This window comes from Cetorhinus maximus, chromosome 18 (genome assembly GCF_964194155.1).
Source record: "Cetorhinus maximus chromosome 18, sCetMax3.hap1.1, whole genome shotgun sequence".
NCBI lineage: Eukaryota > Metazoa > Chordata > Chondrichthyes > Lamniformes > Cetorhinidae > Cetorhinus > Cetorhinus maximus.
The window spans coordinates 51,626,583-51,651,804 of NC_135896.1; the positions used below are offsets into that span (position 1 = coordinate 51,626,583).

The 25,222-nt window shown below is 39.8% G+C and overlaps 1 protein-coding gene across 1 annotated transcript in view; it reads left to right on the forward strand.

Moving 5' to 3' along the window:
- Positions 1-25,222, forward strand: part of kiaa0586 (KIAA0586 ortholog) — a 657,376-nt gene that overhangs the window by 45,117 nt on the left and 587,037 nt on the right. The window contains exons 5-7 of the mRNA XM_078562702.1: positions 5,430-5,610; positions 16,745-16,981; positions 21,777-21,984. Coding sequence (XP_078418828.1) covers positions 5,430-5,610; positions 16,745-16,981; positions 21,777-21,984 — 626 coding nt within the window. The remainder of the gene's footprint in view (positions 1-5,429; positions 5,611-16,744; positions 16,982-21,776; positions 21,985-25,222) is intronic.

The window sequence follows — 25,222 nt, forward strand, 5'->3', positions numbered from 1 at the left end:
GCAGGGGGTTTCCTTGCCCACGTTTGACCTGATGCCAAGAGATTTCATGGGGTCTGGAGTCAATGTTGAGGACTCCCAGGGCAACTCCCTCCCAACAGTATACCATTGTGCCGCCACCTCTGCTGAGTCTGTCCTTGGATGGTGATGGTGATGTCTGGTGTAAGATATGATTCCGTGAGGATGACTGTCAGGCTGTGAGACAGCTCTCCCAATTTTGGCACCAGCCCCCAGATGTTAGTAAGGAGGACTTTGCAGGGTTGAGAGGGCTGAGTTTGCCGTTGTCGTTTCTGGTGCCTCGGTCGATGCCGGGTGGTCGGTCTGGTTTCATTCCTTCTTTGAGACTTTGTTAGCGGTTTGATACAACTGAGTGTAGGGCCATTTCAGAGGGCATTTAAGTGTCAACCACATTGCTGTGGGTTTTGAGTCACATGTAGGCCAGACCATGTAAGGACAACAGATTTCCTTCCCGAAAGGGCATTAGTGAACCAGATAGGTTTTTACAACAGCTGACATTGGTTTCATGGTCATCATTAAACTTTTAATTCCAGATTTTTATTGAATTCAAATTCCACCATCTGCCATGGCGTGATTCGAACCTGGGTCCCCAGAGCATTACCCTGGGTCTCTGGATTATTAGTCCAGTGACGGCAACACTACACCATCACCCGTAACTACGTACAATATCTTGCAAGATAAACTAAGCCTCTCTCTCTCTAACCTGTTCTATCTTCAAGCCTACCTGTGAAAACAACCTCTGGGCAGATCAACTCTAGGAACCATCATAACTACTGAGAAATCCCTGCATTTTTGAGACTTCCACTTCAGGAAAAGTAACAACTTAATTATGAAACATCAGGCCTGTAGCAAAATAGGGGCTGAGTTAAATTCCATTTTTATAATTACTGTTTTATGTTCAACTGTATCTCGTTTTTATGTGTGTAATAGTGTGGGTGAGTCACATTGTTAACCTCCGGGACAAGGGTGTGAGGAATAAACTAACCTTCTTCATTTTTAAAATACAAAAGCTTGCTGCTGGCTCATTTAAATTGACTCAGCCACTCCAAGGGTAAGAAAATATACACATCCACATACAAATATATTTGATTGCAGGCAATAAAAGGTAATACCTGCTAATATCGTGATTTTTCTGTCAACATTTCTTATTAAAACTGTAAAACATTTAGAAATACATAAGAACTTAAATAGAAGCTTGCTCCGTCATTCAATGGTTGGTCATGGTTGATCTTCCACTGCAACTTCACTTCCTGTTCACTTCCCATGTTTCTTGATTCTGTGAGAGACCAAAAATCTATCTTCTCAGCATTGAATATGTTCAACGATGGAGTACCACTACAATTCCAAAGATTCACAACCTTTTGAGTGAAGAAATTTTTCCTCACCTCAGTCCTAAATGATCAGTGCCTTATTCTGAGACTGTGTACCCCTCTGTGTTCAGAATTCCCCAGCTAGGGGGGGCAGCCTTTCAGTGTCTACGCTATCAAGCCTCTTCCAAATCGTTTATGTTTCAATGAGATCACCTGTCATTCTTCTAATCTCCAGCGAGGACAGACTCAATTTACTCAGCCTTTGGTCACAGGACAACCCCCTCATCTGGTGAACCTTCGTTGTATTGCCTCCAGTGCATATCCACCCTTAAATATGGAGATGTTACTTTCCTTGGCCAGATCCCAAGCTGTTGGGGGTTGATCCGGTTAGGGACCAAAATGTTTTGTTTAAAGTAGATAAACCTTAAAATTCAAGACGCTTACTAAGAGTAAAACCACAAGATTCCACAGGTTTGGAATAAACAAAAATAAACTTTACAACAAAAGTTCAGAAAGATAAAACAATTTACAATATCTGTCTTATATTCCAACATTCAGGGTAAGTATGAGGTACATGTGAATTAACAGGTGAACTGTGGCCGAACACACCACACTACAGAATAAATGACAGATGCAACCAAACCCTATTCCATGGATTTCTCAACAACCCATCCAAACATTTGTCACATTGTGAGCTGACCAATCTCACTGAAACAACTTCTTTCTCACAAGGGTTTCCAATCTCCACATTTGAACATCTCGCCTTGGAATTCTCTTCAAAAGTCACTCTCACTCGGATGTCTTCAACAATGATCCACCTCGCAGGGTTTCAGTCTCGCCTTCTGAGATTCTTTTCCCCTGGATATCCAACTACACTCGAGCTTCACACTCCACGCAGGATTTCAGATCTTCGACCATGCCAAACAGAACACCACTGCTCCAAAAGGGTACCTTTGCCCCAATGGCTTGCAGCATGGAGCCACCAACCTTCGGCTGCCTTCTCGGACCATAAGGGCTTCTCTCGTGCCCACTTTGCTTAAAGTCTGCTCCCTGCAGCTCTTTCTTTAATTCCGAGCCCATGTCTGTCCCTTTCTTTTAACTTGACTTAATGGGACCTATGTCTGGCACCTGCCTTTAGTCCCTTATCTGGGACTTCCTTTTGGGATTTCTCCCTGTCCCCATCCCTGGTTCGGGGCCTTCTCCCTGTCCTTCTCCAATGTCCTGCTCCCTGGGACATACTCACTACAATGGTACCCCGTATCAGGTCATCTGACCTGCCTCTTCATGCTGTTTTCTCTTCTCCATTCTGCGCAGGCGGGCAGGGCTGGTCCCCGGCCCGAATAAGTTAAAATAACCGAACTGTGCATGTGTGGCCAGTTCCCAGGTGGCGCTTGCACGTTAGACCCGAGGTTCGTTGGGAACTGGAGACCAAAACTGCACCCAGTACTCCAGGTGTGGTCTCATTAAAGCCCTGTACAATTGTCGCAAGTCTTTTTATTCTTTTACTTCAATCTCTTTTCAATAAAAGCCAATATTCAAGGAACTTGCTGTGTTCCTGATATGAGTACACATAATCCCTCTGAACATCAATATTTACAAGTTTTAAGCTTTTTAACAATATCCTACTTTTATGATCCCGCTGACAAAGTAAATAATCCTGCACTTCCCCATATTATACTCCATCTGCCTCCTTGTTGCCCACTCACTTAACCTGTCTATATCTCTTTGCAAATGTAAATCATGTATGTAAGCAATTGCCTAAAGATGCACTTGTTGCTCTGGACAGTAGCTTGTGCTGTGAATCAAAGCTGTGAAGTTTGTCCAATTCTGTCCTCATCGTGTACAATTAAAGATATATTCTACTCAATAATTACTGGTGGACAATATCATAGAATGATAGCACAGAACAATATAGAAGGAGGCTATAAGCCTAGCGAGTCTGTGGTCACTCTTGTGAGGAGCAATCTAGTTAGTCCCACTTCTCCCTCTTTTCCAATGTCCCTGTAATCTTTTCTACTTTAATTATTTATTCAATTCCTGTTTGAAGGCTACTAGTGAATCTGTATTCAACACCCATGCATTCTGAATCCTGCCTGCTCATTGCCTAAAAGTTATTTCTCATGTCGTCTCTTTCTTTTGTTAGACTCAGTAAATCTGTGCTCTCTGGTTATATTGACCCTTGTATTGGAAATAGACTAAGTAAATAGAAACTATCTAAATTCTTCATGATTTTAAGCAACTCCATTCCAACTCCTCTTTACCTTCACTGCTCTAAGGAGAGCAATCCAGACTTCTCCACTTTATCCACATTACTGCAATCTCTCATCCCTTGAATCATTCTAGTAAATTTCTTCTGCAACCCCTCCAAAGCCTTCACCGCCTTCCTAAAGTGTGGTGCCTAGAATTGACACTAGGAAATTTATTGGTGCAAAACATAATTGTGAATTTCTCTGCTTTATTGGCTTAGTTCTGATTTATGTTCTGCTTTATATTTAAAAGTCAAGTGTGTAAATATGAAGATATTTAGTACATTTCCTCCTTTGTTTTATTGAATTGCGTATATAAATCTAGTGCTTTGTTTTACAAACTCATATTTTAATGAGATAAATAATGTTTATTTAAGAACAGAAGCACAGACTGTACTTATGCAGTTGATTCATTCAATTCCAGCATAACCAGAATTTACTGTAGAAAGCAAAAGTTTTGAAGTGTAAAAGATTCAATGGCACAAGCTTTTTTTAATATGACATGTTGCAAAACTTTGATATTGGATTACATTGGTGAATAAAATATTGATCAGATTTTCAAAATGGCATTTTAATTGATTTGCGCTTTTAGTTTTCATTGCAGTATGCAACATATGAATGTCTTGTAAGAAAATATCACTAAATGTTTCCCAAAGTTAAAATGCTAAACGTTGACACAAAGTAGATTTAAGAGTCATACGGACTCGAAATGTTAACTCTGCTTCTCTCTCCACAGCTGCTGCCAGACCTGCTGAGTTTTTCCAGTATTTTCTTTTTTAATTTCAGATTTCCAGCATCCATGGTATTTTGCTTTTACCTACATATAAAATAATTTCTATTTCTTCCAAAAATGCTGAGCTGTGATACATTCAGTCTGATTTGGGAGAAAAATTTATTATGACAGCACCAAATTTATTATGAAAGCACATGCCACTGAACTGAGAGGCTAATTGGTTATAATCAATTAATCATTTTCGTGGGAAAAAGGAGTTTTTCTATTAATATGCCAATGAAACCTGAGACCTTACTGAATCCTGGAGGGTTAGACATTTTTTGACTTTTAAATGTTGTAAATATCTCTTTCATTTTTATTTTGAAAAGTTAGATTGACACATAATAATTGCAAATTGTTGACTGAATTGTTTTAAATAGCCTTTATCAATTTGTGCTTATGTTGTAGAACTGTCAAAGTTGTCGTCTTTTCAGATAGTCTTGTAGAAGAAAATGTTGAAGCATGTTGCATTGAACAACATACTACAGGTTTAAAATATCCATTAATTGGCACCCCTACATTAGACACTCCTGTCTTTATCAAGTCTTTTTCAACTGAACATAAATTGTGTGCTTCTGTTCTGCAAATAGGAGAAATAGGATTTGCTAGTAATTAATCCTAAACTATTTCTTAACTAACCCTGCACTTACAGCCAGTCATTAATTTTCTTGGGTTGACAATTATTAGTCACTATGTTGTAGAGAGCACAACAATGAACTACCAAGTGGCACTAATTGCAACACTTGTGTATATCTGCATTATAAAAACACTGATCACACTTGTAATAGATGCAAGTTGTTGTTGACTGAATTATTTTAAATTGCCTATGCTAATACAAATATATTGCAGAAATATTCCCATTACATGAGTGTGGGTCTCTATTTCTGCTTGTAATGGAATTGTTTGTGCAATGGGAAATATAGTGGACAGTGACAATGGAGTCAATAGATTCCACCTTCTCAAGGGAAATTAAGGATGGCCTTGCCAGCAACGCTCTCATCCCATATAAGAATAACAAAATAAAATGATTGGATACATTTCTGAATTCTGCCTAACCCAAGTTATGTTTTTCTCCACCTAACACAGAAAGGTACAGGGTGGCCATATAGGGAAAAAGGTGAAAGTACAGCTTCTGCGCAAACCCTCTGTTGAAGATAAGGAGTCTTTTACACATGATGTGAGAGAGACCCATCATCACCTCAATTCTGTCACAACTACGGCAGCTGCCACTGCAGCAGCCATTGTTGCTACTGCACCTCTCCTCAAGGTTGGTGAAATCTATATGTGGCATGTTCAGCAATATATGCTGTGTGACCAAATGGCTTGTCATTTTACCAGTAATAAGTTGTATATTGCAAATTGCAGTTATATCATTCTGCTAATGTTAACCTTTGTAGTTTTATGTGAAAACTATTATCAGTGACCAGTATTTAGCAGCACTATTTTCATACACACAAAAATGTTTCTTGGTAACTGGCCAAATATAGCATTGATCGTGACCTAGGAACTGGTTGCTTTGCCTATCCATTCATAGTGGAACTTTGTAGTAGTTTGTTTTAATCTTGTCTGAATCATTAAATATGAACATACAGGAATAGTTGGCTCGCAGTAATTCTGCAGCGGTTTGTGCAATGTCCTGTTGGGGAATCATAACCATTCTGTTGATTTTGTTTTTGCTGGATCCTATTCTTTATTGAGTAAATGGTTTGTTGGCCTTCATTGTGAGAAGACTTAAGTATAGGAGCAAGGATGTCTTACTGCAGCTGTACAGGGCCTTGGTGAAACCACACCTGAAGTATTGTGCGCAGTTTTGGTCTTCTTACCTAAGAAAGAATATACCTTCCGTAGAGGGAATGCAGTGAAGGTTCCTAGGATGGCAGGATTGTTGTATGAGGAGAGATTGGGCTGACTAGGCCTGTATTTACTGGAGTTTAGAAGAATAAGAGGAGATCTCATTGAACCATAAATTCTGACAAGGATGGATGACTGCATGCAGGGAGGATATTTCCTCTGGCTGGGTGGTGGGGGGGCGGTCTAGAACAAAGGATCACAGTCTCAGGGTATAGGGTAGACCATTTAGGACTGAGATGAGGGGAAACTTTTTCAGTCAGAGGGTGGCGAACCTATGGAATTCTCTAGCATGAAGGCTGTGGAGACCAAGTCACTGAACATATTTAAGAAGGAAACAGATTTCTGACTCTAAAGGCATCAAGGGGTATGGGGAGAGTGCAGGAGTATGGCGTTGAGATAGAGGATCAGCCATGATATTGAATTGTGGAGCAGGCTCGAAGGGCCGAATTACCTACCCTGCTTCTATTTAAAAAAAATTGCATAACAACATTGTACTTTGGTGATACCTTGCATTGTTTTTGTATTATGATTTTCCAGATGTCCTGCTACTTCCTCTTTCATAATGGATTCTAGCATTTTTCCAATGACAGATATTAGGTCATAGTTTCTTGCTTTTTGTCTCCCTCCTTTCTTGACCATGGAAAATAGAAGCAGGAGTAGGTCATTCAGCCCTTTGAGCCTGCTCCGCCATTCAAATGATCATGACTGGTCCTTTATCTCAGCGCCATACCCCTGCTCTCTCCCCCTGTACCCCTTGATTCCTTTAGAGTCAGAAATCTATCTATTTGCTCTTTAAATATATTCAGTGACTTGGCCTCCACAGCTCTCGGCCTACCCCGTATCCTGAGATTGCGATCCCTGGTTCTAGACTCCCCCAGTCAGAGGAAACATCATCCCTTCATGCAGTCTGTCTAGCCCTGTCAGAATTTTATACGTTTCAGTGAGATCTCCTCTCATTCTTCTAAACTCCAGTGAATACAGACTGCCCAGCCTCTCCTTATACAACAATCCTGCAATCCCAGGAATCTGGTGAACCTTCACTGCACTCCCCCTATGGCAAGTATACCCTTTCTAAGGTAAGGAGACCAAAACTGCACATACTACTCCAGGTGTGGTCTCACCAAGGCCCTGTATAGCTGCAGTAAGATATCCTTGCTCTTGCACTCAAGTTCTCTCACAATGAAGGCTAACATTCCATTTGCTTTCTTAACTGCTTGCTGCCACCTGCATGCTTGTTTTCAGTGATTGGTGTACAAGGACACCCTTTGTACATCATCAATTTCCCAATCTATCACCATTTACATAATACTCTGCCATTCTGCTTTTCCTACCAAAGTGGATAACTTCACACTTATCCATGTTATACTGCATCTGCCATGTATTTGCCCGCTCATTCAACTTGTCTAATTCCCCTTAAAGCCTCTTAAGATGCTCCTCACCGCTCACATTTTCACCAAGTTTTGTGTCGTCAGCAAACTTGGAAAAATTACATTTGGTTCCCTCATCCAAACCATTGATATATATTGGGAATACTGGGGCCCAAGCACTGATCCCTGCGGTACCCCACTAGTCACTGCCTGCCATTCCGAAAAAGACCCATTTATTCCTACTCTCTGTTTCCTGTCTGCTAACCAATTCTAAATTTATGCCAATATATTACCCTCAATCCTATGTGCTTTAATTTTGCACACTGAACCTCTTATGTGGGACTTTATCAAAAGCTTTCTGAAAATCCAAATACACCACATCCACTGGTTCTCCCTCATCTATTCTGCAAGTTAGGTCCTCAAAAAAACTCCAGTAGGTTTGTCAAACATGATTTCCCTTTCATAAATCCATGTTGACTTTGTCCAATCCCGTTGATATTTTCTAAGTGTCCTGTTATCACATCCTTTAGAATAGACTCTAGCATTTTCCCTACTACTGATGTTAGGCTAACTGGTCTGTGATTACCTGTTTTTTTCTCTTTCTTTTTTTAAATAGTGGGGTTACATTTGCCACCCTCTACAGAATTTTGGAAGATGACAGCTAACCCATTCACGATTCCCATGGCCACCCCTTTTAGTACCCTGGGATGTAGATTGTCAGGCCCTTGGGATTTATCCGCTTTCAGTCCCATTAATTTCTCTAGCACTTTTTTTTTGGTGATGCTAATTCCCTTCAATTCCTCCTCCTCACTGGACCCTCAATTCCCTAGCATTAGTGGGAAGTTATTTGTGTCTTCCTCTGTGAAGACCGAACTAAAGTAGTTGTTCAATTGCTCTGCCATTTTCTTGTCCTCTATTATACATTTTCCTGTTTCAGATTGTAAGGGACCTACATTTGTCTTCACCAATCTTTTTTTCTTACATACTTATAGAAGCTTTTACAGTCCTCAATATGTTGCTTGCAAGTTTACTCTTATACTCTATTTTTCCCCTCTTAATCAATCTCTTGGTCGTCCTTTGCTGAATTCTAAACTGCTCCCAATCCCCAGGTTTCCTACTTTTTCTCGCAACTTTATATGACTCCTCTTTGGATCTAATACTATCTTTAATTTCTTTTGTTAGCCATAGTTGGGCCACTTTTTCTGTTGTGATTTTGCGCCAGAAAGGAATATAAAACTGTTGCAATGCATACATTCGTTCCTTAAATATTAGCCATTGCTAATATTTTAATGAAGTTCCCCAATCTATCTTAGCCAACTCACGCTTGTAGTTTCTTTTGTTTAGATTTAAGACCCTAGTTTCGGATTGGACTGCTTCACTTTCTAGCCCAAGGAAGAATTCTATCATGTCGTGCGGGGCCCTTAAGGGAACAGTGACCATAACAAGATTATTAATTAACCCATTCTCATTGCACAAAACCTAACCTAGGATAGCCTGTTCACTAGTTGGTTCCTCGACATACTGCTCTAAGAAACTATCTCGTACACACTCCAGGAATTTATCCGCCACAGTATTATTGCTAATTTGGTTTGCCCAGTCTATATGTAGATTAAAGTCGCCCATGATTACTTTAGCACCCCTGTTACATGCATCTCTAATTTCCTGTTTAATAACGTACCCTACCTTACCATTACTGTTTGGAGGCCTATAGGCAACTCCCATTAATGTTTTCCACCCCATGTTGCTTCTTAGCTGCACCCAGACTGATTCTATATCTAGATTTTCTGATATTCTCTTTCAGTATTGCACTAATTTCATCCTGACCTAACAATGCCACACCACAACCTTTTACTTTTTGCTTGTCCTTCCTAAATATCGAATACCCTTGGATATTCAGTGCCCAGCCTTGGTCACCTTGCAGCCATGTCTCCATAATCACAATCATATCACACTCGTTTACATCTATTTGCGCTGTTAATTCGTCTACCTTGTTGTGAATGCTCCTTTCATTCAGATACAGTACCTTTAAACTTGTCTTTTTACACATTTTTTTGTACTATGGCCCTATTTGCTGCCGGTCCCTGTTTCTTCTGCCTTCCACTTTTGCTTTTTACTTTTCTGTCTTTCACTTCTATCTTTGTTTACCACTCTTGTGTCTCCCCACTCAGGTTCCCATCCCCCGCCACTCTAGTTTAAACCCTTCCCCACAGTACTAGTGAATACCCCTGCGAGGATGTTGGTCCCGGTCCTGTTGGGGTGCAACCCATCCAGCTTGTACAGGTACAATTTTCCCCAGAATTGGTCCCAATGCCTCAGGAATCAAAATTCCTCCCTCCTACATCCTCTCTCCAGCCACGCATTCACCCGGTCTATTCTCCTATTCCTGATCTTGCTAGCTTGTGGCACTGGAAATAATTCTAAGATTACTACCTTTTGAGGTCCTGCTTTTTAATTTATTTCCTAGCTCCCTATATTCTGCTTGCATGACCTGATCCCTCTTTTTACCTATGTCGTTGGTACTGATATGGACTACGACCTCTGGCTGTTCACCCTTCCCCTTCAGAATGTCCTGCAGCTGCTCAGTGACATCCTTGACCCTGGCACCAGGGAGGCAACATACCACCCTGGCTCACGTCTGCGGCCGCAGAATCATTTGTCTGTTCTCCTTACAGTAGAATCCTGTATCGCTATTGCTCACCCACTTTTTTCTCTATCCCCCGTGCAGCTGAGCCATTTACGGTGCCACAGACTCAGCTCTCGCTGCATTCCCCTGAGAAACCATCTCCCCCAGCAGTAACCAAAAATCTGTTAGAGAGGGAGATGAATCAAGGGGACTCCTGCATTACCTGCCTAGTGCCTTTACTCTGTCTGGTGGTCATTCATTCACTTTCTGCCTGTGCACTCTTTACCTGCAGTGTGACCACTTCACTGTCTGTGCTATCCATGAAGATCCCAGCCCTGCGCTTGCTCCACAGTGACTCCAGCTGCAGCTCCAGATCTGAAACGCGGATTTCAAGTAGCTGCAGCTGGAGACACTTCTTGAACACGTGGTCACCATGGATACTGAAAGTGCCCCGACTTCCCACATTGCAGGGATGTTACATTTGCAGTTTTTCAAACCATTGGGACATTTCCAGAATTGAGGGAATTTAGAAGCTTACAACCAATGCATCTCTGCAGCCACTTCTACTAAGGCACTAGGATGCAGGCCATTAGGCCCAGGGGACATGTCAGCCTTAGGCCCCAGTTTTCTAGTACTTTTCCTCCAATGGTAGTGATTGTTTTAAGTTCCTCGCTCCCTTTTGCCTCTTGATTTTCTAATATTTCTGGGATGCTTTTTGTATCTTCTACTCGAAGACGGATACAAAATACTTGTTCAAAGCCTCTGCCATTTCTTCATTTCCCTTCATTAATTTCCCGGCCTCACCATCTAAGGGACCAATGCTCATTTTAATTACACTTTTCCGTTTTAAATGCTTGCAGAAGCTTTTTGTAAACTGTCTGTTTATATATTTCTTGTTAATTTTCTCTAATACTCCATTTTTTCCCTCTTTATTTTTTTAGTCATCCTTTGCTGGTTTCTAAAATTGTCCCGATCTTCTGCCCTACTTCTAACCTTTGCAGCATTGTATGCCTTTTCTTTCAGTTTGATACCACCCTTAACTTCCTTTGTTAGCCACAGATGCTGCATCCTTCTGGTTGAGTCTTTCTTCCTCAATGGAATATGTCTTTGTTGAGGGTTATTAAATATCTCTCTAATGTCTGCTGCTGCTTCTCTACTGCCTTACCTTTGAACCTAGCTACCCATTCCACTTTGATCCAACTCTGTCTTCATACCCTTTTGGTTATGTCTATTTAAGTTTAAGCCACCAATTACTGACCCACATTTTTCACTCTCAAACTGAATGTGAAATACTGCCATGTTATGATCGCTCTTGACTTGAGGATCCTTTACTATGAGATCTTTAATTAATCCTGTTTCGTTACATCTCAGCAGGTCCAAAATAGCATGTTGCCTAGCAGGTTTGTGAATGTATTGTTCTAAGAAACTGCCCTGTATATACTCTGAGTATATACAGTGTATTCTCTGCTTAAATGCAGGCCTGACTAACGTTCATTTCCTTTGGCTCTCTCCACTCAATGAGTTGCAGCCTACACCAGACCAAATCGGCAACTACCTCTGAAATTTTAGAAGTCTCTTCTGAAATTGAACTGGTTGCTTCTGTTAGCAAATCCACACAAGATAAATTAAACAAAAAGAACCTTCTAACCAAGTTTCGACGCTGAATCATTATTTCTATGGAAACGTTAAATGCTTTGGAATGTTCTCAAATAGAAATGCAAACTATTTCACCGTCAACACAACTCTTTGACTCTGTAACCCATATGAATAATTTACATTTCTAATAGATGTAATTGCCCTCCCCTCAGACACCATGGCTCCATTTCAAGCTTATAGATGGATCATTCATTGTTTAATTGTTTTTCACTGTCAACTCTTGACCTTGCAAGATAAACACAAGGCTACCTTTTAAGTGTAATAAACCAGGCTTGTTTGAGTTACATTTACATCAGCATTATTTTTGTAGTTTCTCAACCAGTTGCCTGCAATTTCTACAGCTAAAACTTTAATTCCTATATCTGAAAGTTGTGTTCTTAAATATATGTATTATGAACTAGAAATTCACAACACATATACCCATTTATTTCTATTCGTGCTATCAATTCATCCATTTTGTTGTGTGAGCATTCAGATAAAGAGACTTTGGCCTGAATTTTTAGCTTGGCTGGTGGGTACAATCTGCAGACCCGGGATCAGCCGGGAAATGGACCGCCGACCATGATCGGCTCTGTGCCGCAAAAAGCTCAGCGCTGCCGGGGCGGGGATGGGAGCAGGGTGGGCAATGACATCAACATGGGCACAGGTGAGCACTGAGAGAAAGCTCCCTGAAGGCAGAGAGCTGCCTTAGGGAGCTGCAGGCCCAAAAATGTTCCAATAAAGTTTTAAAAAGCAGAAAAAAAAGTCTGGGCATCACAATCAGGCACCTGAAAATATAGATGATAAAAATGCTGCCCAGATTTTTATTTTTATTTTTTAGTTCATTACGGAATCCTCCTCTCGCCCTTGGATGAGGTTATATAAAACATGTAAAGTCCACCTGGCTGATTCGCCTGTCCGCCAATTGAAAGGTTGGACAGGCGACGAAAAATAGAAGACAGTTCCACTGTTAATGGGCTTAATTGCCCTCTTAATTGTCTGCGGGCGTGCTTCCAACTTTTGTGCGGGCCACAGAGTGAAATATCACGCGAGTGCGTGATGACGTCGGGCCGTTCGCCCAATGTCATCTTGCACGATTTCACGCCCAATTGGGTTGGGCATGCCCCTGCCCAATCAATCTAAAATTCAGCCCTTTAATTCTGTCTTATTACCATTTTTGCCTACTCTGACCTTATTTGCTGGTGCACTATGTTTCTACACTCTGTCCCTTGCTGTCACACTCTGGTTATCATTACCCTGCACTATTGCCTTGTGCTTTCTCTTTAACTTTTCAAATCTCCCCTCATGTGAACCTTCGCCCCCCCCCCCCCCCCACAATTTAGTTTAAAGCCCTCTCTACAGCCCTAGTTATACGATTCAACAGGACATTGGCCCCAGCGCAGTTCAGGTGAAGGCTGTCATAATGGTACAGCTCCCTCTTTCCCCAGTACTGCTGCCGGTGCCCTTGAAACAAAACCCATTTCTCCCACACTAACCTTCGAGCCATGCAATCTGATCTTATTTACCCTGTGAGAATTTGCTCGTGGCTCAGGTAGTAATCCAGAGATTACTTTTGTGGTTATGCTTTCTAATTTAGCCACTAGCTAGTCCCTTAGCAGAACCTCTTATGTTAAGGAAATATCATTTTTTTCCCTAATATTACCGTGGGATACTGAAGCAGGCGTGTGTGTGTGTGTGTGTGTGTGTGAGTGACTAATTTAATTAAACTAAAGATGGCCAGACTGCAAGGTTTGAATTATCAAAGGGGTTAAGTGTAAAACAGGCATTTTGAAATAGGGATGGGTGAGCTAAAGTGAAGTCTCAGCAGATACAGTGTGAATGGAGTTTGCGTTTTGTTGATAAGTTGAGAGGTTGTTGAATTTTCAAAGGGACATGATAAGATGTTCTCCAACTGGCAAGATTAATAAGGCAAAGTTATTATGTTTGTTTTTTGAAAGTGCTGTCCATAAGGACAACATGAAAGATATTTATATTCTGGGAAATGTAACTTCCAAAGCAAGGGTGAAACGATGGGATTTACAGACCAAAAGGGAGAAAATATATTAAAGAAAGATGGAAAGCTGTATGGTGAGTGGCCCTGTCAGACCTTGAGAGGTGGACAGTGTGAAATAGACCTGTGAAAAAGCAGCCTCTAGCCATCCCAGAGAAGTGCTGGTTTGGTCCAGAGTGCAAAGTTTTGTTAAAAGCCTTGGAGTTCATTGTTGAGTGAGAGGGAGAGAGACGCTGTGAAATACCTCCCTTATAGCAACAGTGGGTGCTTGTCGGACTGTTGCCCGAATGGGGTGTGTAGTTGGGAATCTAGTTAAGTAGAAATCTTTAGGGAACTGTTATAAGTCTAAGTTTAACTGTATAACTGTAATGTGGTGCGTTTAACTTTTCTTTTGTTAATAAATGCTTTAATTTAATCTTTAAAATATCCAAATGTGGTAGTGGACTCTTTACTTCTGACTTCAGTGTACATACCTTCTCATAATAAATACAAATTGCAGAAGCATTGTGATAGCTTGACCAAGTTTCCTTTGGGATTTGGTCAGTCTGGAAATTCCCATCTGCTGTACCTAAGTGGTTGCACCCACATGGACCACGACAACAGGATCCTTCCCCTCCCACTCTAAGTTTATCTCCAGTCACAAGGAGATGTCCTTAAGCTTGTCACTGGGCAGGCAGGTACAGCCTTCGGAATTCAGCCCTCTGCTGCAGAGAACCATATCTATTCCCTGAACTATACTGTCCTTGACTACAACTGCATTCCTTTTAACTCCCCAACCTGAGTGTCCCTCTGCACCACGGTGCCTGCTATCATCCATACAAGTTACAGGAACCTCAAACCTGTTGGACAATTGCAAGGACTGCAATTTCCAGTGCTACCTCTTGTATCCCTATACCTGCCTCAGTCGCAGTCATACGAGTCTGTCTCTGACCATGTACCAAATTCAAGGTACCTAGATTCATGCTAGATGTTGTAGTAAACTGTTTACCTTTCTTCCTCCCTTTCAAAACTTTTATCATCTCCACATCCCCATCTTAAAAAATCTAAAACAGTTTACTACAACATCTAGCATGAAGGCTAGAGAGAGAAGTTAGATGGCCAACAGTTTAGTGAGAATAAGAGAGCAGAAGATGCATCTCTTGAACCAGATGCACTTGGAATTAGCATGAAGAGACATCAGAGAGAAAGTTCAAGACTAGGTTTAGGGGAGTCCTTGGGGGAAGCTTGGCTTGAGGGCAAGGTGAAAGAAGGATGTAAAAGAGGAACTTCAACGACAGTGAAGTCAGTGAGCTCCTTGCATTTGTTGGTGGAGTGGCTGGGGAACTGCAGTTTAAGGAGAAAACTGGCAATGGAGCTAAGAGAAAAGTTTACTTTGTTTTGTGCAACCATTTATCGGTGAATTACGTTTAATCTTCAAATATTTATGAACTCTCTTTTTTAAAAAAACTGGTAATTAAGGTGATTGCAGTGCCTGATGTCATGTAAACATGTTATGCCTTAGAATGGTAGAGTCTGAATTCACAATTATGATTTCCATATGCAAAAAATTCCAAATATTGGCTGGACTTGCCACAGTGAATGCACTGAGAAGGGAGAATTATTTAGTCCACTCTTGTGCATCTTCAAAGAGTGTCAAGACAGGCACAAGAGTTGGTTACTTCTGTGTTCACTTGGTTAGAACATAATGGGTTGAGAGGAGTTGAAGGGCTTCAAGGGGGAGGAAAAATTATTTATTTTAGAAAGGGGAGTAAATAATTAAATACTAGTTGATCTACCATGTCTACTATGGCATTGCACACAGGGAATCTCTCAAATGTAGCCTCAAGGTGAAGCAGGGGAAGAGGCAGGATGATAATTATATCGGGGTATGTTAATGTAATTCAGCCACTTATGGAAAAGAGATTGTCATTGTTTCTCCATGTCCATTATAAATTTTTATGTCCACAATAATGGAAAGTGCTGTGTAAACTTGCTCGCTTGTATTTCTACTCCCCTGAAGAGAAGAGAGTGTAATTACAATATGAAATTTTTTTTATTCTTTCATGGGATGTGGGCGTTGCTGGCAAGGCCAGCATTTGTTACCTATCCCTAATTGCCCTTGAACTAGGCCATTTCGGAGGGCAGCTAAGTGTCAACTACATTGCTGTGGGCCTGGAGTCCTATGTCGGCCAGACCAGGTCAGGATAGATTTCCTTCCCTAAAGGACATTAGTGAACCAGCTGGGTTTTACGACAGTTGATGATGGGTTCATAATTACCATTACCGAGACGCGCTTTCAATTCTGGATTTATTAATTGAAGTTAAATTCCACCAGCTGCCATGGAGGGGATTTCAATCCATGTTCCCAGAGAATTACCCTGGGCCTCTGGATTGCTAGTCCAGCGACATTGTCGCTGCACCACTGTCTCCCTCATGTACATAGCAATGTATATAGCAATTTCCATTATAAGTTTTGATACAGAAGTGTATTATGGGGAAAGTTGACAGGATGCCGATGGAAATCTAAGATTTTTAATCTGTTATGGGGGCCAAACTGTAACAAATTGAGCTCAGTTGATAGAGCATGAAACTTTTACTCCTGGGTTTTGGGTTTGAGCTTCAAGTTAGGTTGTTATTTACCACACTGACGATAACGGTTTAAGAATTACGCCAACCAGCACCTTCACAGTCTAATTAAGGCTGGATAATAAATGAGGACCTTGACAGCGATGCTCACACCCCAAGAATTAACGTTTTTAAAAAAATTGCATGAATAAAATGCAAATAGCATCAAATACCACGTAAATTATTTGGGTGTGATGAGACCACCATTTGAGAAATCGATGTAATCGTGTTTGCTGTTCTCTATAATAAAATTTAAGTTTTTGAAATAGCTGTTGTAACTTTCAAGTTATTTGTAATTTGTTAAATTTAGGCCCAGAGCGATCTCGAAACCAAGCTTTCTACTGTGGCTGAGTTGGGGACTAAACTCCAGGAAATGGATCACCAGATGAAGCAGGTTATAGAACAGCAAGCAAAGGCTTGGGCTCAGGATCCAAGGTCCAAAGAACATCAAGAAAGAGTCAGAGAGCTGGAGACACAGTTGAACATGCTCTTGAACCAACGACTGTGCCATTTGGAGAAACTGCAAGAACAGCAACTAGAGCTTCAGGTATTTCTGCAGTATAAACTAATAGCTTATCCAAAAATGTATCTTCTGAATTCAACAGTTTCCAAACATGATAGCCATAAAATCTAAATTGATTGATTTCTGACAAACCACATGCTAATGCGCTGCAGTGAGCAGAACGTTGTCTGGTTTTCACCATACTGCAGGACTTGAATAGACAATGCAGACTGACACAGTACTGCAGTTTTGAGAGAATGCTGCATTATCAAAGATAATGCCTTTTGGATGACACATTAAACAGGGGCCCTGCAAGGTTGTTGAGATGGATGCAAGAAATCTCATGGTGGCTTTTCAAAGGTTTCTCAGCATCCTGGCCAGCAGTCATCCTTCAATCAACACTGCCATTTGTGGGACCTTGCTGTATGTGAATTTGCTGCCATATCTTCCTTTCAATATTCCTGCTTTGGGATCTCCTCAGGAAAGTAAGATACAAGATACTAATCTGTTCTGCCTGCGACTGCTAAAACTGCTTAAAATTTGTCCTGGAACGCAAAGATAAAACTTCCTTTCACAACTGCAAACTGTCTTCTTAAACCCCTATTCCCTGTCTCCTCCAGCCTCACCAACAAGTGCGAGGAGCTCCAGGACCCCTTTCTCGCTAACATCGAGACAATCCGATCTGCTGCCTCTGCTGCGTTCCTCCCTTCCACTAGTCCATTTGGCCAAACTTCCTTTAATGCTCCCCCCTGCCCTAGCCCTGAACTTGCATCTTTCTCTTTCTTTCCTATATCCCCCCATGCCCCTTCTGAGCTCATCCTGTCCACGAGACCTACTTCCTGTTCCCACTAAACTGCTGATCATCTAAAATCCTTCCTGGCCCCCATATTAGCCAATATTATAAACTTTTCTCCCTTTGGGTGTTGTCCATCTCTCCTTTAAACCTGGCATCATTACACCTCTCCTCAAAAAAAAAACTACTCTTGACCCCCACCGTCCTTACAATCTACCTTCCCATTTCAAACTTCCCTTTCCTCTCCAAAGTCCTCAAACATATTGTCGCCTCTCAAACCTGTTCCCATTTTTCCTGGAACTCCATATTTGAATCCCTCCAATGTGGTTTCCGTCCTTGCCACAGCACCGAACCAGCTCTTATCAATGTCTCAAATGACATCTTATGTGACTGTGACAAAGGTAAATATTCCTTTGTCCTTCCTGACCTGTCTGCAGCCTTTGACTACGGTTGACCGCACCATCTTCCTCCTACGCCTCTCCAGATGGTGAGACTGCCCTTGCCTAGTTCCATTCTTACCTTTCTAATCATAGCTGAAGAATTACTTGCAATGGCTTCTCTTGCTCCTTCACCGTTAGCCCTGGCGCCCCCAAGATCTATCCTTGGCCCCCTTCTATTTCTCAACTACATGCTACTCATTGGCAACATCATCCGAAAGCACAATATTAGTTTTCACACACATGCTGACAACACCCAGCTCTACCTCACAACCACCTCTCTTGATTCCTCCATTGTTGCTAAATTATTAGGCTATTTATCCGACAATCAGTACTGGATGAGCAGAAATTTCCCCCAATTGAACATTGGGAAGACTGAAGCCATTGTTTTTGGTCCCTGCTTCAAACTCCTTTCCCTAGCAACTGACTTCATCTGTCTCCCTGGCAACAGTCTGAGATTAAGCCAGCTTGTCGCAACCTTGATCTCACAGTTGATCCTGAGATGAGCTTCTAATCTCATATTTGTGCCATTGCTAAGATTACCTATTTCTAGCATCGCCTGACTTCACCTCTATCTCAACTCATCTGCTGCTGAAACCCTCATTCATGCCTTAGATACCTCTTGACTCGACTGTTCCAAAGCACCCCTGGCTGATCTCCCACATTCTACCCTCTGTAAACTTGAAGTCATCCAAAAATCTGCTGCTCGTGTCTCAACTTGCAGCAAGTCCTGCCCGCTGACCTATATTGCCTCCCAGTTAAGCAACATCTTGATTTTAAAATCCTCATCCTTGTCTTCATATCCCTCCATGGCCTCCCCTCTCCCTAACTCTGTAATCTCCTCCAGCCCCACAACTCTCGACTCCTTTTCTCTGGCCTCTTGTGCATGCCCAGTTTTAATTGCTCCACCATTGGTGGTCTTGCCTTCAGTTGCATAGGCCCCAAGCTCTCGAATAACCTCCTTAAATCTCTCCACATTCCTTTGTTAAGTTCTTAAAACCTACCTATTTGCCCAAGCTTTTGGTCATCTGACCTAATATCTCCTTCAGTTGCTCGGTGTCGTACTTTGTTACGTAATGCTTCTCTGAAGCGCCTTGGGACATTTAATTACACTAAAGGCACTACAGATATATAAGCTATTATTGTTATATAAATGCAAGTTTTTTCTTTGACATAGGTAGATGGTGTTGTACATGGTCTATTGCCTGGTTGTATAAGGACCTGAGTCATTTTATCTATTTCTTTCGGCCTCCTTTCTCAGTTAACGACAGCAGTAGGGTCTTTGCCATATTAAGCTTTGTTCATCTGCCTCCCTGGGTTTTTCTCATTTAGGTTGTGTTCCCATCTGCCATTCCTGCTTCTGGAATGTGTTCTTACATACTTTGTAACATTAAAACAGCATCTGTAGTCATTTGTCCCTTTCCCTACATAATATATTCATAACCTTCAGCAATTTTCTCACATTCTTTCAAACAGGAACCTACATGTAATGTGCTAATCAAGGTCCTAAGACATAACGCCGACATACAATTTTTTGCCATTATTAAATACAGATGTTGATATAAGTATTTGTCACTATAAATGCTGATTTTAAAATTATAAGATTCAAAATTGTGACATAGGAAGTATGGACTGGACATGTACATCGTATGAAAAATTTTAATATGGATGTTAGTTTGTTAAGTACGTCTAATTTTATGATTCATATGTTTTAGAAATATTACTGTTAGTTTGTGAATGAAATTTTTAAACATAAGATAATTGAAAACACCTAGCTTGAGAAGCTGGTAAACAAACTTCAAGTAATTACAAATCAATCAAAGTTGGAAGTGGAAAAACCTAAACAGTGGGCCACATTTCTGATCATCTTAGTAGAGACAGGATGTCTTCAGCTGTCTCAATAAGGGGTTTAAATTATTCATCTGGTTTCCTAGAACAAAGGGAATATTTGGAAATTGGGGATAGTCAGTTTAAGTTGCTAATGGGACACCCCAGGTGTGCCACATTGCACAGAGATAGACTGCAGGGAGTTTTTTTGGCTTTGGGTTTTTATCTGGGTGACTTTTCACAGAAACAGGCAGTCAGCTTGGGAGCAGCTTTGAGAAAGGCAGGGAGAGAAACTGCCAGGGGCTGTAAAGCAGCTGGAGTCAGTGGCAGAGGGCTATTAGAAATCAGTGGTGTTTTTGATTTGGTGTCACTAAGCAAGAATACAGTGAGGCCCATGTTTGAGCTGAGGAGTCCACAATCGTGAGATGTTGAGGGAGAGTTTGGAGGGTTCACCTATCTTGATGCTAATGGAAAGATCCAGGAAGTCTCATACTTTTGAGAATAGTGGGAACACTGAGGAGAATCAAAGTGGATTCCTGAGGACTGTGGCACACCTTAGTTTGGCCCCAGGAGAAAAGAAGGAACTCTGAAGAGCCTGTAAAGCATAGGGGAACTCTTGGGTGGAAATAAAAGTAGAATCAGAAGTGTGCTGTTGTGATGTTCAGGTTTAAAGTATAAGTGTTTACGAAATATAGCATTAAGTTAGTGGTATCTGTTTTGTTCAACTCTTGCACATATAAAATTTTTTTTGTTTAAAACGTGAAATCTTGTGGCATAAATATTTCAGTTAATAACTGGAGTTTGAATTTCTTTTAAAAGTTACTGGTCTCTACCAAGATCATAGCAGTATCCCATGGTGTTATACCTGTTGTAAGGTTGTAGTGGGGGAATAATTCGACTGGGGCATGCAGATATAATTTGATTGCTATTTTAAGCCATATGTTCTACCTTTATTTTAGTGTTTTTATTTTCATGTTCGATGCCAACATTTATAATGGAAACTAGCTATGTAACTTGTCACACTGCAGCACCTGCAGGAGGGTTTTTGTTTTTTATTATGGAATTTGGGTGTCAATTGCAAGCCAGCATTTATTGCCCACTCCTAATTTCCCTTGATAATTGTGATAAGTTTGCATAGGCACTTTCCATTATAAATGTGAATATAGGAATTTATAATCAAAGTTGATAGGACATGCATGCAGCTGTAAGTTTTTTAATAGATACATTGCAATTATTGTATAAAATGCACATTTCCTATACGTATTACTTTAACTTATGTGGTCACACTGGCGTAAATCAGTGGCCCCATTATGTTGAAACTCCTATTATTATAACATGCATGTTGCTTGACTCACCTTGAGCCATTCCACCAGAAATCTGCCAGGATATTTTTGATTTCAGTGAACATTGTTCAAGTGAGTATATGTAATACCAACAAGGGTAATTTTGATTTTCCATTTAATGATTTTTTTTTTTCTCGGTCTGTACAATGAATGTTTACCAAATGGATCAGTGGTCCCGTTCTCCTCTTTGGAAGTGCAGATTTGCAAATTGTTCACCTGAAAATTGTGTTCATTGCTTTATGATTCACCAACTACATGGCCGTAGCCAGAATTAATGTTACAATTGTATATTACTTAAGCTGTTTTAAACTGAGATGATACACATATATAATTTTCTGAACCTTGCTTCACATTTACTTGCAGTGCTTAATAATAAGTTAAAATTATGCTATATTATTGTACATTGACCATAATAGGTTATTTTTATGTTTGTCCTTTAGTCACGAATGTTGACTTCAGCATTCACAACAAGCAACATCCATCCTGTTGATGCACCTCCAACACGTTCCGACAAGATGACACAGAGTTCAGCAATACATTGTAGTGCAACACAGGCTCTGAATCAAGGGCTCCAGCAGTTGCCAAGCAACAACATCCATTATGTTTCTCTCAGAGATGTGCCATCTGACTCCTCTGCAACAGCACTGGGTGAGAAGAGCAAACAGTTTTGTGTGAGATGGAGAAATATTTTCTTGGTCTATTACAATACTGCAGAATAAAAACAAATCTTCAGTGTCATTGAAATTTTGCTCAGTGCTTGCTATGGCATAATTTATAGGAATGAGTTTTATTTTCATAAAATAAATAATAAATAATTTTGATTATTGCTGCAAAGAAGTCACAAGAATAGGAATCTTTTTATTAATATTAAATCTGGCATAAAAATTATACAAATTTTTGCAGTTGGGTTTCTTTTCAAATCTGCATTTTAAAAGAATGCATTGATATTGTAATGAATACAGTATTGTTTGGAGTTAATTTTATGCAAAACCACCAAGAAAATTCAAGAGCGTTATTTTTTGATAGCTATGTTGGTCCAGAATTTCAATGTGTACATTAGGAGCAAAATTATGGGTTCACTCAACAGTATTGTACTATTTCTACCACTGACGGCCACTACTTTAATACTCTGAGGTAAATCCTGGCTTCTAAAACAATAAAAATATGCACAACCATCATATCCCCAAACCAAATCATTGTGCAGTTACAATCCCTGGGCTTTTGACTATTAGAATTTCTAATCCTCATAGTAGGTAACATTAATGTTAAATTGATTTGATAAACTTTTATTCAGGTTTTGAAAAGCTCTTAGAAATTGTATCTATCTGTTTATTCAGAATTATGGCACAAATACTATGTTAAAATCGTTGTCTTCACAGCATTATAATGAATGTATTCACTTTTCACCATCCTGGCTGTTAGCTTATCCAAGTAAAAATTGATACACAGATGCACATGAGATGAAAAAAATAGTGTCCATTCTTTGCCAAGTAGGGTGAGGGATCAGTTATGAAGAAACAGAAAGCCGAATTCTGCCAGGAGATAACTACCCGATACTAGAATAGTCCTGGGTCAGTTTCAGTTACTCCTTCAAGCCTACATGTCTGTCATTTCCCCTTCTGGTGCAAAGTGTACTCGTTGTTCAAAAAAAAAGAATAACATTGAAACAAGTGTGTAGTCAGAAAGATGCTAGTGTTAAAGCAATTATTGATTCGTTTTCATGAAAATAAACAAGTAATGATTTAAAAACATAAATCTAACTAGTTCCAAATAATTTGAACCATCAAAGTGCAGATGACATTCATACACTATATTGATTATTTTGTGGTCATGACGAGCAAAGCACAAAATTGCAAAATTTGATCCTAAAACATCAGCAAAGATCTCATAATACTATATAATGAAAACTGAATTTCACCAAAAACCACCTTGATCATAATGACTCATGAAAATTTACTATATTATCTCTTCCTAATAATTATCCAATATTCACTTTGAAAATTGTTTTAATTTCATTTTTAATTATTATGGTTTAATGAACAGTTTATCTGACAAACCATGATCTAAATTACTTTACAGAATCATAAGCTCAACATTTGTCTTATAAGATACATATTGTTAACTCTTGCAGCAGTTATATACAGTTTCACTATTATATTCATAACATTTCTGGTAAAATTGTCTAACTGTAGCCAGTATAATTTCAGAATGTCATAGTTTGGTTTGCTCATTTATCTCAAAAATATTTGCTATTCAATTTAAAGAGTTAATAGGAAACCTTAAAAAAAAAATCAATGCTTGGCATGTTATTCTAACTTTCCTCAACAACAGAATATTTTTTGTTTTATGCAATAGAGGGCACTATGGTTCTGTCTATTGATTTAGAAAATGGAATAGTATGTCGGGTAGCTCGATTATACTGTACAATGTAGTGTAGAACACAAATATAAATCCTCAGATTACCTCTTTATTGTGTCTCCTAAATTTAATTATTTTTATTTTCTTGCTTAAGTGAATATGTGATTTGTGTTGCATCAGTATTCTGGTATTTTTGTATAGAAGCTGTGTTATGATATGGCAGGCAGTAATTGCCGGGCTGACCAAATCCCAAAGGGAAACTTGGTTAAGCTATCACAACAATTTGCAATTTGTATTTATGACGGGAAGGTATGTGTACTTAAGTCAGAAGTAAAGATTTCACCACCACTTTTGAAGATTTTAGATATTAAATTAAAACATTTATTAACATAAGAAAAGAAAACTTAAACACACAAGATTACAGTTACACAGTTAAATTTAGTCTTATAACATTTCCCAAAAGATTTTTACTTAACTAGATACCCAAATAAACACCCTTCTGAAGGCAACATTCCCCATCGATTCTTAATCTATAAAAAAAACCCAGCAATGTTACCACAAGGCCTCTGATGCCAAGGGGAGGTATTTCACAGGCTACTCTCCCCCTCTCACTCGACTATGGAAATCCAAGGCTTGTAACAAAACCTTGCTTTCTGTAACAAACAAACATTTCTCTGGGGTGGCTAAAGGCTGCTCACTTTACTGGTCTGTCCTCGCACAGCACACTCTTCAAGATCACATGGCCACACACACCTCATATAGCTTTCAATATTTCCTTAAATATGTTTTTTCTCTTTCTTCTTTAAACCCATTGTTCTTCACTTTCTTTGGAAGTTACCTTTCCCAAAATATAAAAATCTTTCATGTTGTCTTTATGGCCACTACTTTTGGGAAAAAATAAACTTAATAACTTTGCTTTATTCATTTATGATCTTTGCCAGTTATAAAACCTCCTTTTATTTTCCTTTGAAATTCAACAGCTAATTGAACAGCTAAAAATTCAACTTACCTCGTAATGCAAACTCCTATTCATGCTGTATCTACTTGTACCCCATCTTAGCTAATTCATCTTTACTTCAAAATGCCTGCTTTTACACCCAGCCTTTTGATGATTTAAACCTTGCAGTTTAACTGTCTTCAGTTTAATTAAATTAGTCACACACGCATGCACACGTGCACACACACAGACACACACCATACACACAGCCCTCACGAGCCTGCTTCACAGTATCCCACATTAATATTGGAAAAATGATATTTTCTTTCCAGCTGTCATTGTAAGATTTACGCTCTTGTAGCACTGCTTACCTGATGCTTTAAGTCTCCATGCCTACATGACTATTTGAGATGACACTTTATGAAGAGTAAGGATTTCTCAACATACTAAGGTCGCAGTGTAAATGGTTAATTAATTGAAAGATTAAAGCTTTGTGCAATTTATATGTGTTTATTTCAACTCTAAATAATAGTAGCAGCAAGGTTTAATAAAACAGGGAGAGAAGACATTTCAGTTGTTTACACTTACAAT